This window comes from Schistocerca gregaria, chromosome 8 (genome assembly GCF_023897955.1).
Source record: "Schistocerca gregaria isolate iqSchGreg1 chromosome 8, iqSchGreg1.2, whole genome shotgun sequence".
In the NCBI taxonomy this organism is placed as follows: Eukaryota; Metazoa; Arthropoda; class Insecta; order Orthoptera; family Acrididae; genus Schistocerca; species Schistocerca gregaria.
This window is the reverse complement of record NC_064927.1, coordinates 345,497,548-345,510,737: the sequence shown is the minus strand read 5'-3', so window position 1 is coordinate 345,510,737 and position 13,190 is coordinate 345,497,548. Positions and strand designations below refer to the sequence as shown.

At 35.7% G+C, this 13,190-nt stretch overlaps 1 protein-coding gene across 3 annotated transcripts in view; it reads left to right on the top strand.

Moving 5' to 3' along the window:
* Window positions 1-5,248, top strand: part of LOC126284553 (uncharacterized) — a 472,805-nt gene extending 467,557 nt beyond the window's left edge. For all 3 annotated transcript variants that reach the window (XM_049983554.1, XM_049983556.1, XM_049983555.1), the window contains one exon: window positions 4,062-5,248. In XM_049983554.1, the coding sequence (XP_049839511.1) occupies window positions 4,062-4,065 (4 nt within the window). In that variant the 3' untranslated portion in view covers window positions 4,066-5,248. The remainder of the gene's footprint in view (window positions 1-4,061) is intronic.
* Window positions 5,249-13,190: the final 7,942 nt, after the last annotated feature.

Below are 13,190 nucleotides of genomic sequence, written 5' to 3'. Positions count from 1 at the left end.
ACACTACTCATGACCCGTCTTCATAGCTTTACTTCTTCCAGTACCTCATCTCCTACCTTCCAAACTTCACAGAAGTTCTACTGTGTAACTTTATGTACCTGCTCTCCTGGAAGAGAGCACTAAACAGATACAAGGCTACTCTACAACCTGAAGACTCATTTCCAGAATTAAATTTTCACTCTGAAGTGAAGTGTCCCCACAATATCCTTTTTCCAAATGTGTTAGTCGTGCTTGCTGTACAGGATAACTTCTGTGAAGTAAAGTTTAGAGATGAGGTACTGGTGGAAGTAAATCTGTGAGGGTAGGTGGTGAGTCATTCTTAGGCAGTTTAGTAGAGCACTTTTGCACCAAAGGCAAAGGTCCTAAGTTCAAGTCCTGGTGTAGCGTACAGTGTTAATCTGCCAGGGAATTTCATTTCAGCACACACACAACTGCAAAGTGGAAATTTATTCAGTGAGTTATCACTTTTTTTGTATCCCATAAAGAATTTTCCATTCCCTTATCTGCATTAAATAAAATGATTCATAAATGCCTTTGAGAGGATCTGAGAAGATACAATAAAAATTTGGTAGGAGAAACAACTAAAAACACTTCCAGCTAATATATCAATGAAAATAATATTTTTGAAAATTTCTATATATAAAAGTCAATGTTGCGACTGACTGACTGATTCATCATTGCCCAGCCCAAATCATTTAGGATATAAACTTGAAATTTCCAGAGGGTGTTGATCTTATACTGTAGATGTCATTTAACAGCAGTTTTTTTCAAAATTCGATCCACAAGGGGTTGAAGTAGTGGATGAAGGGCTTATTGAAAAATGTCACTATTAAGGTAATTTTGAAAATGTTCCACCATCTTTTTGGAAATTTTAACCGTGTAGGAGTGAAATAGTGAATGAAAGCTGTTTTTGAAAATATGTCGTTATTAAAAAAAATTAAAGTAGTTTTAAAGTGGCACCCATGAACATTGGTATTTGATTTTTGGGTTACAAATAAAAAAAATTTGCATTTCATTGTTTTTGGAACTTGAACCCGTAATGGAATGAAATAGGGGATTTATGAAAATATTTTATTATGTAAGCATTTTTAAAGCTATATCTATGAACATTTAAATCTGGCTTCTTAGTTAGATATTTAAAAAAAAAAAAAAAATGTTACACTGTTTTGGAAATTCATCCTCCATGGGAGGTGAAATGTGGGATGAAAGTTTGTTTTGAAATATTTCATTGTGCAAGCTCCTTTAAAGCTAACTCTATAAAATTAGTTTGCATTTGGCTTATTTGTTAGAAATAAAAAATATACATCCCTGTGCTTGAAAATTCAACCACTAAGGAAGAGAAAAGGGGGGGGGGGGGGGGGGTCAAACGTTTTGTGAAAATATTTCATTGCAAAACCATTTTGAAAGCTAAATCTTTGAAAATTGGGGCTTGGCTTCTCAGATAGAGATAGAAAAATAAGTGTTTCACTGTTTTTGGAAATTCAACCCGTAAGGGGATGAAATAGGACCACACTGATTCGCTGACTCATTATCGCCCAGCTGAAAGTGCTAAGGATAGAAACCTGAAGTTTGAAGATGGTGTGGATCTTAAATTGCAGGCATCGTTTAAGAAGGTATTGTCCAAAATTCCATTCCTAAGGGGGTTAAATAAGTGATGAAAGGCTTTTTGAAAGTATGTCACTATTAAGCCAATTTTGAAGCTAGAACTATGGAAGCTGGTATTTGGTTTCTCATTCAGAAATAAAAAATATGTGTTTCAGCATTTTTGGAAATTCAATCACTAAGAGGGTAAAGTAGTGGGTGAAAGTTTTTTGGAAAGTAAATCATTGCTAAAGAACTACTACGGTATTTTTAAAGCTACATCAATGAAAGTGGTATTTGACTTCTTGGTTAGAAATTTAAAAAAAAATGTGTTTCAGTGTTTTTGCAAATTCATCCCCTAAAAGAGTGAAATAGGGGTCAAAACTAGTTAAGAAAATATTTCGTTACATTAAAAAAGTTTTAGGCCTAAATCTATGAAAATTGGTATTTCTAAAAACAAAGTTGATTTGACTTACCAAACAAAAGTGCTGGCAGGTCGATAGATACACAAACAAACACAAACATACACACAAAATTCAAGCTTTCGCAACCAATGGTTGCTTCTTCAGGAAAGAGGGAAGGAGAGGGAAAGACGAAAGGATGTGGGTTTTAAGGGAGAGGGTAAGGAGTCATTCCAATTCCGGGAGCAGAAATACTTACCTTAAGGGGAAAAAAGGACAGGTAGACACACACACACACACACACACACACACACACACACACACACACACACACACACACATATCCATCCGCACATACACAGCCACAAGCTTGTGTCTGTGTATTTTCAGTGATTTGTGAGAGTAATTTCTGAGAACATTTCTCTTGGATGCAAGAAAATTTTTATTTGTGATGGTAACTGGTTTCGATCATAAAATGACCATCTTCAGACCATATACAAAGTGTGATCAAAAAGTAACAGGAATTATTTAATTTTGTGGGTTTTAAACATCCGATTTTTTATTTTTTATGGTATTGTTATACATGTTTCTGATAACATTTGCATTTTCACCTGTTTTGAATTTTAACTTATCATTGACACTTGAAAACATTATACGTGTTTTTGGGTGCTTGGCGTATTTTTAGTTTAGAAAGAAATGGGTCAAAGAATTTGCATTAAATTTCACTGGAAAAATGGAATAAAGTGCAGCACTGCATTCTGAAGGTTGACTGTAGCTTTTAGTAAATATACTTTGGGTAAGGAAAGAGATTACAGGTAGTATAAACTCTTCAAAGAAAGGTGTGTAAGACGTTGAAGATGATGAACAATCTGGATGCCCTAGAACATCAATTACCAATTACAGTGTGGAAGAAGTACAGAAAATAGTTCTGGAAATTTGCTGCTACGCTGTCAGAGAGGTTGCTGATGATGTTGGCATGCTCATGCCACCAATTTTTTCAGATGTTCTGGCAGCAGTAAAGTTTGTTTTGAAATTTTGGAATTCCAGCAAAAAGTGAAGTCATGTGGACATCACACCGGAATTGCTGAATGAATCCAGCAATGATCCAGAACAAACATGGGTATACAGTTAGGACGTTGAAAACAAGGCCCAGTCGTCTGAATGGACACTGCCTGAAAAGCCAACACTGAAAAAAATTCTGCAAGTTCTTCACATGTAAAGGTTCTTCTCGCACTTTTCTTCGATTACAATGGGATAGTGCATCATGACTTCTTGCCTTGTGGTTGTATGGTCAGTAATGCATACTACCTGGAAGTTATGCACCGTTTGCATGAAGCAGTCTGAAGAAAATTAGAAGAATTTTGGCAGAACCACTTGTGGAAATTTTGTCACAGTAATGCTCCCGCTCACACTTCAATGCTTGTTCATGATTTTTTGGCAAAAAAAAAGAAAGAAAGAAAACTGTTATGTTGCTTCAGCTCCTGTATTCACTGGACATGGCTCGCTGTGATTTCTTTCTATTCCCGAGGCTGAAGAGAACCATGAAAGGATGTTGTTTTGCTGTCATTGATGAGATAAACCAGAATCACTGAAGGATCCGAACACCATAAGAAAAAGTCAGTTCCAGATATCTGAGGGTGGAGGGGGGGCTCTTTGATGGGGACAAAGTTAATGTTGATGAATAAATAAAAATTACTTAATAAAAACAAAAATTTCCATTATTTTTTGATCATGCTTTGTAAATCATTATGGTATGTGGTGTCAAGAAAGGAGCAGGTATTGTTGCTCCATGAGCACTTGAAGTCCGTGGAGCCGCAACATGTGCTCCAGTCACTGCCACCGCCTACCATTGTGGTACAAAAAGTATAAAAATGATCACTTTATGACCAAAACTGGTTACCATTATGTATAAATATTTCATTGTTGTCATGTAAGTTCTTAATCTGTTTTAAATGTTGGTAAGAAATTGTGTCCTCTCTTTGTTTGTTTTGGTTTTTACTTACGTTTTACAGTAATCATTCACTCTTTGCCTTTTACGTGTTCAACCTCAACTTATGGAGATTAAATGGCTTCTTCCAGGTGAAAAAAAGGAAAGCAGTTTTTCCTACATGAGAAGCAATGCTTGTGATGTGTAGCATGGAGACAACATTGTTGCAGCAATCTTTTCAGTCTTTCATTGTGAAAGTTTTGTAAACAAAAGAGAGCTAGTCACTTGTTTCATATGTGCATAGCAAGATTATGTTCAAGCTTATTCAGAACACACGAAAGTGTATAAAACAAGATAATTTTTATGGTTTTAAAGACAGTTTTATTCATGACCGTATTTCTGTTTATAACTGTATCATCAAGTGAAACATTTGTTTTATCAATTGTTTTTACTGACACTATTTAATTTTTAAACCAGAGCACTTCTCTGAACACAGAATCAGTGAATAATAATTGTAGTGTATAATAGGTTCCCCATTTTCAGTGCTTTTTTAAAGATATTACCTTATAAGGATCTTAGAGCAATTTTTTTAATAGAGCAATTTTTTTAATACTAAGTGTTGTCATATGACTGCAGTATGGTAACTACATCAGATCTACTGTTATTAAATAATGAAATAATGGTTTTTTCAATCTGTTGCTTGCTATAAAATCTATAAACTATGTTAATGACAGATAAATGTCAGTATGCAGAACTGCAATAAAAATTTCTTAAATTACTTGAACCCTTGAGTTCTCCAAGACCACACACTTATTCTGTGCAAAAGGTATACAGGCAAAAATAACATACAAGGTGCCAAAATGACACAAATATAAATCATACAATTACAGGAGATATAATGTACAGTGGAGCATAGGAAGAGACGATACTGTTCCTGTTACGTTAATGAAAATACTTTGAGGTTAAGTTGTCACGTAAGGTCAGAATACAGTCTTTAAATGTTAACAAAGACTGAATGTACAAGCTCACTAATAAGCTGAACAGCGCACAGTTTTTTTATTCTGAAACTTCAGAATATGTTGTCAATCTTTGTCCATTGCCAATTATTTCGTGACTATGTCTACTGTACTTGTCATCAATGTAGCTTGCGATTTTCATGTACAGTTTTTTGGCTGTATTTTTTAGTATTTTTTAGAGATTTTACATTGTTGTAAATGCGTATTTTTATAAGAAGATATTATATTTTTGTATTTATGCAACATATGTATAAAATGTGATACTATATACAGAAGTGATTTATGAAGAATTGATAAACAGAAAATGGTAATACTAAAATGTCTCTGCCTTGTGTTTATTGCGCTATTTCCTACCAACAAATATTCCACTTATTCTCCTATGTTGTCTCCTATAAAACAGCAGTTCCCAACCAGGGGCTAGTTGTCCCAAGCGGTAAAATGAAATTTTCTGGGTGGTAAAAATAGGAATGGTTTAATTACAAATCAGTAACAAAACTGTTTAATTACAAATCAGTAACAAAACTAAATTGTTTCAAAAAAAATCAACATTACTTCATTTTTAGGTGTGTAACTAATTCTAAAATTAAAGTTGTGGCTTCAGAAAAACCTTAATAGGCAACATCGCAAATGTAATTTTACAGATTACCAGTTTCAGGCCAGCTACAAGCCATCTTCACATCACAACAGAATACATTCATTACCGTACAACTGCCAACGACAGGATACATCGTAGTAATTTGTGTGAGTAGGGTCATTTATTACACAGTCCAATGGAAAAATTATGTAAATCATAAATAATGCACAGTGACAGAATCAAACAGTTCTCATATGTGGACAGTGAGATGATGTTTGCCTCATTCTGTTATTCTAAAGTAAAGTTGTAAACAGTGACACAACATTAACACAACAGCTTGCTTATCTCCAAATTTGACCATGTCAGATAATAAGATAAATGTGCTATGTCAGGTGAATGAAGGCAATAGAAAACTGCTTAAGTGAAAGTGTAAAGTTTATTTGAACAAAAAGTTTTTATAGTTGAAAGTGACACATTACTATGGAAGAATAAAAATATGTATAAAGCAAAGTTAGCACAAATGGTTAAAGTTAAAAGGAAATAGTTATGGTTGAGGCTACAAATCTGCAGTGCACATAGGGACAAAGATTTACTTCTCCCTAATTGGAACAGCATCTCATTCTTTAGTCCATAACAGTCACTGCTTGTAACTGTACTTCAGAATAACATTATGTGGCAAGCATGCTCTCAATGTCCACATATGAAGACTGCCCGATTCTGTAAGTGGGCATTACATATGATAACATTTTATTCTGGGATGTAAGAGGTCTTTCAAAAAATTCCGGAACATTCCTAATTTCTTGCCAATAGCGTGTTGTAGCGAAATGCAGTTGGCGTCTCTGCACATGCCTGTGTTCAATGTGTAACTGCCAGAAGTTTCATTGTTGTATGCCTGTTAATTATTGTTCAGTACCATATTGAGTAGAATGTTATGTTGCAAAGCTAGTGAATTTAGAGAAGACAAAATTAGAGCAATGCTCCCTGCACTAAATTTTGCATGAAACTCAAGAAAACTTTTACAGAGGCACACCAAATGATGCAGGAAGCCTACAGTTAACTTGACTATGGGTCAGGAAAGATTCTTCAAGACCAAACAAAGCTCATCAGGTCAGCTGAAATGCCAAATCCGTGCTGATAGTTTTCTTTGACTTTGAAGGGTTATTTCATCAAGAATTCATGCCTTAAAGATAAACTGTTGATCAATGGTACTATCAAGATGTGTTGCAGTGAATGTAAGAAAATGTGATAAGGCCCGAAATGTGACAAGACAATTCATGGCTATTGCATCACAATAATGCACCCGAACTTTCATCCCTGTTGGTGCATGACTATTGCATAAAAACAAAATCATTGTGCTGCCTCATCCTCCATACTTTCCAGACCTGGCCTCTGTGGACATTTTCTTATTTGCAAAGCTGAAAACCACATTGAAAGCACAAAGAGTTGCAGAAGATGAGATAAAAGAAAACTTGAAGACAGCTCTTCACACGATCCAGCAAGAGGCATACCTAGACTGCTTCTGGAAGTGGAAACAGCATTGGGAGTGGTGTATCAATTGTGGAGGAGATTATTTCAAAGGCCACACACAATAAGTAAAAGGTAAGCGTAGAAAAACTTTGTGGACAAAGTTCCAGTATTTTCTGAACAGACCATGTTTATCATTGTTCCATTGGATTGCGTAATAAATGATACTGTTCACATAAATTATGGCAATGCACACTTCTGTTTGACAGTTGTGCATGAATTAATGTATTTTGTTATGGTCAGAAGATGGCTTGTAGACAAGCCAAAATTAGCACTGTAATGAGTAAAACTACATGTGCAATATTATCTATGTACAGTTTTTCTGAATCCACAGTTTCAACACAACAGATTTCTTATCTCCAAATTTGACTATATCAAATAATAAGATTTCTAAAATTGTCAAATATGAGAGTTAATGCACAAGATGGTGGAGGCCACAGCAGATGTATTAATCAGATTATTTCAAATCTGAGCATGGTCAGTGATGACAAACAGTCACAGCTAGCTACTTGCTTGGTGCAGAATGTTTATTATTGGTGCCACCACTGTTATGTTCTTGCTCATTGTTGTTCATTTATTAGTCAGTCATTTGTTGGCCTACCAAGTCAATAGACACAAGCAGTGAATGCTTTATCGGTTTCTCCAATTTCACTATCTTCTCAAAGTATTTTGTATTGTTAGATGAGAAACAAGCAAGTTAGGGATTTTTCCCCCTATTCAAGTGCCAACTACTGAGTAAAAAATTGCTAATTTGTAGCACTGCCTTTCATTTTATATTGGATATAAGTAGCTGAGTTGACATGATGTAGTATCTGTATAAGTTTCCTCCATATTTGTAGTTGCGGTGACACCAAGCAGTAATCCTGAAACTATCACTGTAAATGATATACACAGTAACAGTCTCAAAATTGCTTTACAGTGAGGACAAAACTGAATGCTGCATGTCCTTCAATCTGGCTTTTCCTCTGCAGTGTGAACATTGCACACAGAGGTCTACAATTTCAAACATATTGGTTCCAGACTTTTGAAGTTGAAGAAATTTAGGGTGAGGAAAAACCTTATAGAAGTCTATGGAACTTATTTTGTTATTATATCGTCATTAACTTACAAAAGGAAAAATATTCACTTTTATCTCTGTACAAAGAGAGATTTTGCTTGCAATCAATGCTACAATGAATTTAACATCTGGTCATGCCTCAAAAGACAACACACAGTATGTGCTGCATACCACTGTCTGTTAGACCCATTTTTATCGTCATGCTTGTGCTTTGCAGGCTTCCTCCAAACCTTAATATGTACTGATTGATTGTTCAGAGTCATTGCTGCAAGTCTTCAGAGTGAAGTAGCTATCTTTTTGTTACCAGTCATAATTATCATGACACTTTTAAGTTACTTAACTTGCTGCCTGTTGTTGAAACAAATTATAAGAGTGGTTGCTAATGTGAGAGAAGCAGAAACTGACCATCTGAAATTGTTGTCTCGTTTCAAAATATGTCCCCCAACAATATGTAAGAGCATTAAGAAATTTTCTGTAGTCACCGACAAGGAATTTCTGAATTCCATCCCATTATCCATTTTTAAGGTGTGAAGATGATTGTGTCCATATCCTTCCCTTTTTAAGAAGCTCACAAATCCACCTATGTTTTTGAGTAGTGAAGCTACTTTTTGGTTGATGCACTTTAGGTTATACAGTGTTGCATACAAAATGTAGCTATCATATCAAAATAATTTTGTGTGATGGTAAAAAGCGTGCACCTTTTCCTGACTATTGGAGATTTATTTGCCAGTCATATGTACAAGGGGGTAGAAAAAAATGGAATAACATTGCCGTGGATGGAGCATTTGTAGTATGCATGTCTGCCTTAGGTGTGTATAGTGCAGCTCTTTGCCAGTTCAGTGCCTCCTGCATTGTTGGCTTATCTTGTTCTGTTTATCTGCAGGGATTATTTTTTGCTAGTGCTGTTATGTTCTTGTTTCATTTTTAATGGTGGATAGTTTAAGTGAACAACATGCAGCTGTAAAATTTTGTTTTCTATTTGGTAAAAATGCTACTGAAACTATTTTAGCACTGAAAACAGCTTATCAAGCTGATGCTATGGGAAAAATTCAAGTGTACAAGTGGTTTGCTCAATTTAAAAGTAACATGTCACTTGATGACAAACCTCATTATGAACATCCATCAACTGCCTGAATCGACGAACATACTGAAAAAATTCGGAACTTGTGTTCACAGACCATCAATAGACAACTGATCAACTGTCAGAGAGTAGTGGGTTATCTTGGAGCTCGGTTGAGTGAATTTTAACAGAGGATTTGGGAATGAAAAGGGTTGCTGCCAAGTTTGTTCCTCGGGTTTCTGATGGGCAGTCAAAAAGAACATAGTTGAAACATATCGTGCTTTGAGATAACAGCTGAAAGCTAATCCAGGTTTTCTGTCAAAGGTCATTACTGGTGATAAGTCATGGTGCTATGAATACAACCCAGAATCAAAGCAACAGTCAAGCCAATAGAAGACATCATCATTACCCCGTCCAAAAAAATGTTGTGAAGTAAAATCAAACATCAAAACATTGCTGATTTGCTTTTTTGATGCCAAGGGCATAGTTCATTCAGAGTTTGTTCTCCCAAATCAGACCATCACTCAAACCTGTTATTTGGAAGTTTTAAGAAGATTGCTATGCACCTTATTTGCCTGACCTGGCTCCATGTGACTTTCTTATATTTCCATGCATGAAAAGGGACATGGAAGAGCACAGATTTGACAACATTGAAGAAGTCAAGAAAAAAATAAGGGAAGAGTTGTCAGACATTTCTAAATATGACTACAAAAAATATTTCGAACAGTGGAAGCACTGGTGGGACAAATTTATGAGTGTAATGGGGAGTATTTTGAAAGGAAACAAGCACAGCAAACTTAAGTATAACAACTAATCATGATCACTCTTGAACAAAACAAACCGCATGTTTGAAAGCGTGTTGTTTACAAACAGCAGAAACGGAAGAATACCGACCGTTGCATTCCAAGGGTAGTCAACCCACTCGGGAGAAAAAAAAAATCCCTAACGTGCAATGTAGGGGACATAAAGGTCTAAAATTTATGCAGAAAAGTCGGTGACAGAAAAGTGGGCGTGGCACATAAACACGACTGATAGGAAAATGCCCTTTAAATACTAAAAAAAAAAAAAAATCCTTAATCCTTTTCGGTGTACTTAAATAAAACCTATCTAAATATGATGAAAACCGAAAATCTATTTTTTTCAACCTGAACCATGGTGTCTCCCCTTAAGGCAGTCTGCACAGTTGTGCAAAGTCAGTGTATCAGTGTGGCCCAGTGCTTAGCACGTTTGCCTAGTGAGCAGGAGACCTGCATTGGAATCCTGCCCTTGGTACAAATTTTCATTCCTGGCTTCAGTCTGTATATATACATCATATGAACACTCAGTGTTGAAATAGAAAATCAAGTAGTACAGTATGCAATATTTTCCTTGAAAGCAAAGTCACTATAGCAGATGAAAAACTGAACAGGAATTTCTCAGTCCCAATCTTAATGAACATTGAATGTTCAGTGCCTTCAAGAAAATCAATTGTGATGCACAGGTGACATACAATTTTTATTATTATTATTATTACTGTTATGATACTTTTAAGAAGCATTTCCATCACCTCTCTTTTCACCATTCTTGTTCAGACATATGTGACACATGTGATTAGTTACATGCACAGGCTCTGATTAACCCACATGAGAAAAAGGAACTGACAGCTCATCTGAAGACACATGAATGCAAGACCAAGAAAGGTTATGACTACAGTGAAGAACAACCAAAATTAATCTCAGAAAATAGTAATGTTACCTGTACAGCATCCACTAATTTGTTGTTCGCTTGTAGTTTACAACTTCAAAGTGCATGCAGACATGACTGTGGCATGAAGATCTGACATGTTGTTTAAAGAAAAAAAACTGATAATCTGGAGTGACAACTGTTGTAGCAAAAACAAAAACAAAGATATTCTCTTTCTGTGGATGTACCTAGTTATAACCAATGTTTTTGAATAAATAAACCACTAGTTCCTTGCATCATGTCATTTCACCTTAAGCTGTGAAAGGGATTTTGCCCTTATTGAGAAAAGAAACAGAGTTACCAAATGTACTGTTATAAAAGATGTAAAGGACACAATACAGCAATCAAGACAAATAAAGTAATTTATCATCAGCAACATGAACACATTTGGATTTTTAGATCTCAAGAAAGCAGCAGATTTTATTATAAACACCGCAATATTGAACATTTCGAGAGTACATTGGCTAGGCTTGAACAAACGTACACCCCATGCAGTTAAGACCAAAAATAGCTTGAATGAAATTGAAGCCTAGGAAGGTATCACTATTTTGAGAAAACATTTATGAGTACAAGACATCAAGAAAATGCTTTTATCTGCCCTGGATGTTAAATGCCACATCTTTGAAGAAAAGAAGCAGGTTCTGGTGGAAATGATGCAGTATCTGACAAATAATACCACTTATGATTCTAAAAAAGTGTTACAGAATAAACTTTCAATGTAGGAACAAACACTTTTTCTTTCCTTTCATTCAAATGTCGCCTTTGCTATCCTTTTGCTGATTACCAAACTGTGGCACTTAAGAGCTTTCCATTGCATTTCCACATTCAATAAGTTTTACATATTACTACAATGAATATTTGTAATTTCCTTTGAAAACTAGATACAAACTGCAGTTAACTTTTGAATAACACACATTAATACTGCAGTTATGACCATTAATTACCTAGTATACTTCACGCTTTGGAGACCAAGCCTGAGAATAGCTTGGGCCACAGCCTTGCATTAAAAATCACCACACCAGAGTAAATTTTGGGCCATGATTTTCTCGATGTGCAAGCCACCTATTGCTTGATACCTGGACTCATTTCATATGAAAACAATGTTGTCAATTTCTAAACTTAATTTGAAACAAACATTATCAAACATAACAGTTGCTGTCCTGAATTGTTGAACAATACCTAGATCTACATGATTACTCTGCAATTCACAATCAAGTGCCTGGCAGAGGGTTCATTGAACCAGCTTCATGCTATTTCTCTGCCGTTCCACTCTCAGACGGTGCACATTTAGCAGACCTCATGTACTTTCTAAGTTTTCTGCCAATAAATTGCAGTTTTGTGTTTGCTTTCTTCTACATCTACATCTATAACCATACTCCGCAAGCCACCTGACTGTGTGTGGCGGAGGGTACCCTGAGTATCTCTATCAGTTCTCCCTTCTATTCCAGTCTCTGATTGTTCGCGGAAAGAAGGATTGTCGGTATGCTTCTGTGTGGGCTCTAATCTCTCTGATTTTATCCTCATGGTCGCTTCGCGAGATATACGTAGGAGGGAGCAATATACTGCTTGACTCTTCGGTGAAGGTATGTTCTCGAAACTTTAACAAAAGCCCGTACCGAGCTACTGAGCATCTCTCCTGCAGAGTCTTCCACTGGAGTTTATCTATCATCTCCGTAATCTTCTCAAGATTATCTATGTGATTGTTACAATTTAAGTTATTAGTAATTGTAATCCCTAAATATTCAGTTGACTTTACAGCCTTTAGGTTTGTGTTATTTATTGTTCAACAAAAATTTAGCACATTTCTTGTAGTATTCGTGTTGATGACTTTACACTTTTCCTTATTTAGCGTCAGTTGCCACATTTTGCACCTTACAGATATCTTGTCTAAATTATTTTGCAGTTAGGATTGACAGTCTTATGACTTTACAATACAGTAAATGACAGCATCATCTACAGACAGTCTTAAGAGGACTGCTCAGATTGTTTCCTATGTTGTTTGTGGAGATCAGAAACAGCAGAGGACAAATAACACTTCCTTGGGGAATGCCAGTTATTACTTCTGTTTTACTCAATATCTTTCCATAAATTGCTGCAGACTGTGATCTTTCAGACAGGAACTCACCAAACCAGTCACACAACTGAGGTGATACTCCATAGGCATGCAGTTTGCTTGGAAGTCACCTGTGAGGAATGGTGTCAAAAGCTTTCTGGAAATTAAATATGCGGAATTAGTTTGACACCCCATGTCAATAACACTCATTGCTTCATGAGAATAAAGAGATAGTTATGTCTCACAAGAAACAATATCTTCCGAATCCGTGCCAA